Raw genomic sequence first — 6,297 nt, 5'->3', positions numbered from 1 at the left:
AGAGAATCCCCACCTGAATATATTGCTCAAAAAGCTGCCAAAGCCAAGAGTCACCCCTTAAGCTTTGGCTGATCCAGTTTATAAGGAAAACCGGATCAAAAACCTAAACAAGTTGACCCCGTTTATGAGGGAAACCGGGCCGAAAACCGTACAGGTAACAAGGTTACAGAAGATGAGAAAAATTGCCTCCCAGAGAAGGCATGACATCAACCTAGCTAGCAGCAAAAAGACCAACACCACGAGAGACCCAAGTAGATGTGGGGTGCTGTCGAGGGATCACAATACCAAGACTCTGCAAACAATCTAACGCACCGCACCGGCGTGCATACCGAGCCGCACGGCACAACTGAGGATCAACCATAATCAACGAGTGCCAAGCCTTAACACGAACCTTGACTGGGAAATCCACCACAGGCGGTCGAAACGATTAGCAGGTTGGGGAGGCATCATTGCGTCGTCATTTGAGCAAAGGTGAACCAAGACAACACCAAGAGCCCGAAGCTCGCCGCAGCACAATGGCAACCATGGGAGGGTCTTGAGCATGCACAGCAACAGGACGGAGACCACGCGAAGGACAGCCGAAGAGAAACACATGAAGAAGAAACACACCACCGTCGGCCCTAAGCTGGCCGCACCACCCACCACCACGCACAGCAACCGGAGCCGTCGTTGGGCCTCCAAGATGACGCCTCCAAGGAGGTAGTGTTGTCGAAGACACAACACCATCATCCGATCCGGCGAGCCAGATCTCAGGTTTTCACCCGGAGACCACAAAGCAAGTGCCGTAGGTGCTGGAGCTCCACAGCGGCACCTCCTGCGAGGAAGACGACGTCCATAGACGCCGCTGCCGCCGACATCGACATAGTCGATGCAAGGTTCTCACCCGGAGTTTGAGCATATCCCTACAGCAAGAGGCATGAACCACGCCGAAGCAGATCCACGCGGAAGAGCTCGGAGACCACGCCTCTAGGAAGGTATACGACGCCGGGTTGGCGCTGTCGTGGTCAGCTCACCCAAGGGGTGAGCAGGGATTTCGCCCAGAGCACCGCCGCACAGGACCCGAGACGGTCCCCGGGCCGTCCGCCATCACGACCGGCAGCCCCAAGCCAGAAGCAAGCCACACATCCACCAACACTGCCGGCAGCGCCAACCAAGCCGCTGAGCAGCATCCCACGACCGACCTCCTCGAAGATGGACGTCCCACCTCGCCCCGCAGCCCCCCTGACTCGACGCCACGCCCGAGGGCAGATTCGAGAGGATCCAGCCTGCCCCGGCGCATCTGGGATCAGGCGCACCGCACCGCACCACCACCAGCTCCTTGGCGCAGCCACCACCCCGTCCAGCCGACCACCGCAGGGGACGGCGGCCGGGATGCAACCCAGAGACAACCCCGCGTGCCAGCACGGATCCGTGCGCGGATGGCACGACCTCGCGACCTGGACGCCCACCGGAGCGCGCAGCACGGCGCTGCGCCCACCGGTTGCTTCAGAGCGCCACAGGAGCGAAGCAGAGCAGGGGAAGCCATGGGGAAGACCGCGGGGAGCAGCATCCGAGAGCATGTGCGCGCGCGCAGGAGACACTCCACCACCAGCTCGCAGCACGGCGCCCGCGCGCCGAGCCTCAGGACGCCGGCGAGGAAGCGGCAGCCGGCGGATCTGGGCTGCAGTTCACAGGCCGACGCACATGACCGCCTAGTAGCACCCGCCGTGCCCGAGTGCCGCCCGTAGTCGCGAGAAAGGATCCCCGCCGCCGCCGTCAGCCGCGCGGCATCGCCCGCCGGCGTCCTCCAGCGGCGGCGGAGAGGGTGGAGGCAAAATTTGTGGTGGCGGCGCTAGGGTTTGGTGGTCCGCCCGAGTCGCTCGCACGGGAGCGACGCGGGGGAGCAGTTCCGTCCCAAAATAAATGTCACTAATTTAGTACATAGTTATGCTAAACTAACGATACTTATTTTGTGACACAGGGAGGAGATGCCAACAGAACATATTCACTTTCTAGTAAGATCCCAAACTTTCTGAACCAAACAAGAAAAGTCCAAATTAAATTATACATTTCTCTTATTTCTTTCCTTCTTTATAAGTACATGTTTCTCATCATATTATATATAATTTGTGATCAAAGACTAACAAATAATCAGTATCAAATACTCCAGCACTACAACCTCACAAAAAGGAAAAAAAATTGCCTTTTGGTTACTGCCAGTTCGTTACAAAATGATTTACATATCGGTTCTTGGGCTGTCGTCATCTCTACTTCCCTAAAACAACCTTCTAAGGAAATTTCTTCTTGGTCTTCTTGATTTTACATCTGAACAAGAAAACAAATAGTTCAAGTTAGTCAAGCTGAAAGACACTATGAATACTAGTAAATTGTACGTGCTTTGCACGCCATTCAAATATATATAAAAAGCATGGGAAAATACATTTGAATATGTATTATCTTTCCTAGAATCGTATCGGACAAGATCCAACTTGGTTCTTACCTCTATAGAATCCAGATTGTTTCTTTTTATTAGAGTATCAGATAAGCATGTGAATAGATGCTTCTAGAACACATGAGATGGTTGAGTTGTGGGGGTTCAATTAGAAGGTCACGTGGCAGAATCCTATGAGTTGAAAACTATATCCAACGGATGATAATGCTCGGATTTGCCTTCTCTTGACCGTTGGATGGGCATATCCAACGACCAATATTTGAAGCTATTGGCACACTATATAGTGGTATAGATATAGATATAGAGCTGTAGCAAGCAGCACAATGGAAACCATGATGCTTGTTGATTAGATTTGACTCTTTTATATATATAAAAAAAAGATTTGACTCGTTGACAGATGTACCAATATGCTGAACCTACCTTTTATTCTCCCAGCCTTCAACAAAGCTTCCTCGGCAATTGGCTTCCATTGCTGAGCACAAGAAAAACGGAGGCCCATCCCTACAGTCAGCCCGCGCAACAGTTGTATCGTTCGGAGGACCGAAAATAATTCCTCTGGGAAGCTCTTCAAGTAGCAAAGCAAATAGAAAGAAGACATTTTAGAAGGAAGTTAAACTTCACCAATACACAAATCATTTGTATGCCTGTAAGAGTTTTCAAGTAAATGGAGGAACGACAACATATGCCAATTGTCTTTCATGTTTGAACTATAGAAGTGCAGATAATACAGTCGCATACCTCTACTCCAACTTTATTCAGTGAAGAATCGTCAGCAAAGGGCGAGAGCACGGTTACTCCAGGCGGTAATCTTGTATCAAACATTCTAAGAGATAACTGAAACAGTTCTTCTAGCTCATTGTCTGCTATACTCCATGTTTTGAAACCAAATTCACTGAAACATTTGATAAATCCATAAGAAAAAAAATAATATACCAACAGTTACACAGCAACAAAATCATGACCCCATTAAAAATATTTGTTATGCTGGCCCATTGGCCCAAGATTGTTCTCTTACAAACTAGCACATAAAAAAAATTGAATTTCCTGTTTTAACTGAAAACTGTGAGGCCCTGATAGTAAACAGTTTAGAGACACTTTACAACAGAGAGGGGGGGGGGGGGATGTATATCAGGGAAAGATGTTTAATCAAGGGAGTATGAGCGAAATATGAAGAGGATATGCAAGACCCTCTTTCATTTTAAATAAAAGGGCAAGGAGATATTTTTTAAGCAACCTAAGCTAGGGATGATGCTGTTGATCATTTCGGTGTTCCTTTGTTTATAAATGGTCTGTTCCATGCTGCAATGATGAAAGCCTCCAATGAGAAAGGCTTGCTGAAGGCGATTTTGGCCATGATATGCAATTGCAATCCGAGGTGACGTCTAGCTGAATGCCAAATAGCTTGCCAGCAGGAGGTGCTGAAGGAGCACCTCCAACATAGACGATCCCTGGTTTTTAGGCTACCAGCAGTACAAAGGACACAGTTGGAATCTTCACCTACTTGATAGTTTCGATGATTGAGCATATCCCTGTCGCTGAGAAGAAGCCACGAGAAATCTTCAGTTTGGAAGTGCATTTGGATATCCAAACACGAGATAAGCTGGTGTCTGACTCTGCTGGAAAGCAAGATTGTAGAATTTCTTAGAATAGTAGAAGATGTTCGCCCAGGAGTAACTTCAGGTATCAGATGCATGAACTCATGTAGTTCATATAAAGCTTGAATGAAGAGAGTAAGGTAGAAAAGGTCTAGCGGCTCAGAGAGGGAGGGAGGGAGGGGAGAATCAGATTTACAATGAGGAGCGGCCTGAACTCTGAAGTTCATCAAAAGCTTCAACAGATAGGAAACTGGAAAAAGGTCTAGCGACTCAGACAGCGAGATAAAGAGAGATGGAGGGGGGAGCCTAAGAGGGTTGTGTTGTCAGTACCGTCAGTCAATACACTTAAGCCTGACGAGCCCATTGTCCAAAATATTCGACACTTGTGGGTTCAGTTAACGGACGGCCAAGATCTTGTGAGAGTGAATGAAGGGAGATCCGATACAGACTGTTACTACAGCACTTATTCACTGTTTACTTTTACATTCCAATTAAAAGAGCCCAGCTACAGGGAACCATTGTAACGAACTCTATATATGCTGTTTTGGCTTGTTAAGAAAGCAAGAGAAGAGATACAACTTTAGAGTAGATTAGTTAGTGTATCTCGTCTCCTTCCATGGCGATTTTCCTTTTCCACTGACAAACTTGACAAACACAGATTTAATACAAAGAAGGCTTAGAGACCTAGGGGAGTGCGATCTTGTGACCTAGGCGACTTTGGGCAATCTTGTGAAAGCTTCATTATGAGCTGTTTTATAGGTGGCCTTCAAGCAGACATTAAGCATGACGTGAGTGGTCAGAGACCTAGGGGAGTGCTGGAAGCTTATTGGTATGCAAAGGTGTATGAAAATGCTGCTAATGCAAAGAAGTCTTATTATCAATCCACTATGCAGAAACCAAGAGCAACATTTGCCCCTACTCCTCACAGACCACACTTTAACAGAAACCATGCTGGGAGAGTTCCTCCAGCTGGGAATCAGACTGAGTAAGACATGTTGGTATTGTAAAGAACCTTGGAACAGAGAACATAGATGTAGACAAGGCAGAACTCTCCATATCATGCAGGAGATTGATGATGATACAGTTGAATTAGAGGAACAAGAGACTCCACCTACACCAGATCAAGCTTATCACACAACTCCTAATACCCCAGAACACCCAGAGCAAAAATCTGAAGTTATGTTGATATATTGTCATGCGATAGCTGGCATAGGAGGCCCTGCTACATTTTCACTGCTGATTAAAATGGGGGGACATCAAGCAGTGGCGCTTGTGGATAGTGGCAGTTCACGCACTTTTATTAACTACACGACTTTGCTCTTACTGCTAACTTTCATTTACACAGTACACCAGTTAAGAAGGTCAGTGTGGCTGGTAGGGAAAATTACTGTTTACTGCCATTGTCCCTCTCACTACCTATTTCATTCAGGGAAAGAAGTTTTCTTCTGTCTTTAAAACCTTGCCCCTCCACAGTTATGGTATCATTTTGGGATGTGATTGGATGTGTAAACTGTAAAGTCAGTCCTATTACAATGGATTTCGAAACTTTGACTGTGCACAGATATGGTCTTCCTATTATTTTCACTGATCACAATACAGCTCCTGCTAAGTCCCTGGCTACACCTACTGCTATGAGCAAGTTGTTGACTAAACCTGTGATGGGATATATTATACAGGTGTATGCACTAGAAACAGAGGAACCTGTGACTACAAACATTCAGAACCCCCTTGTTCAGAATATACTGGATAACTTCCCTCTGATCTTTTCTGAACCTACATCACTGCCTCCAAACAGAGACTGCAACCACACAATCCCTTTGACTGCTGGAGCTCAACCACCAACCTCAGACCTTCTAGAGTTCCCTACATGACTTACTTAGAAAAGATTCTTTCCAGTGGTCTGCAGCTCATACTGAAGTGTTCAATTTGCTCAAGACCAAACTCACTAATTGCCCAATATTGGCTCTTCCTGATTTCTCCAAAGCCTTTGTTCTGGAGACGGATGCTTGTGGCACAGGTCTAGGAGCCGTTCTCATGCAGTCAGGGAAAACACTTGCCTATTACAGAAAATGCCTTGGGCCTCAAGCTTCTGTCAAGTCCATTTATGAGGAGGCTATGGCAATCTTGGAGGCATTGAAGAAATGGAGACACTAACAAGATGATTATAACAACAGACCAGCAGAGTTTGAAGTACATGACAACTCAGAGGATAACTGAAGATTTATGTGGGAGCTGGTACTATTATGAGACTGACACCCCTGGAGACTTTTC

At 47.0% G+C, this 6,297-nt stretch overlaps 1 protein-coding gene across 3 annotated transcripts in view; it reads right to left on the bottom strand.

Annotated features, from left to right (window-relative positions):
* Window positions 1-2,034: 2,034 nt before the first annotated feature.
* The window catches only part of LOC119277829 (aarF domain-containing protein kinase 1-like), a 16,008-nt gene continuing 11,745 nt past the window's right edge, over window positions 2,035-6,297 (bottom strand). The window contains exons 10-12 of one of the 3 annotated variants that reach the window (XM_037559150.1): window positions 3,170-3,323; window positions 2,852-2,996; window positions 2,035-2,304 (exon numbers count right to left, since the gene is read on the bottom strand). In XM_037559150.1, coding sequence (XP_037415047.1) covers window positions 2,255-2,304; window positions 2,852-2,996; window positions 3,170-3,323 — 349 coding nt within the window. In that variant the 3' untranslated portion in view covers window positions 2,035-2,254. Of the gene's footprint in view, window positions 2,305-2,851; window positions 2,997-3,169; window positions 3,324-6,297 lie in introns of those variants that run through there. The other 2 variants (XR_005137346.1, XM_037559151.1) reach the window with 2 other exon arrangements.

The sequence above is a fragment of the Triticum dicoccoides genome, chromosome 3B (assembly GCF_002162155.2).
Source record: "Triticum dicoccoides isolate Atlit2015 ecotype Zavitan chromosome 3B, WEW_v2.0, whole genome shotgun sequence".
Taxonomy (NCBI): Eukaryota; Viridiplantae; Streptophyta; class Magnoliopsida; order Poales; family Poaceae; genus Triticum; species Triticum dicoccoides.
The sequence above is the reverse complement of the archived record's forward strand: the minus strand, read 5'-3'. Positions and strand labels throughout refer to the sequence as shown.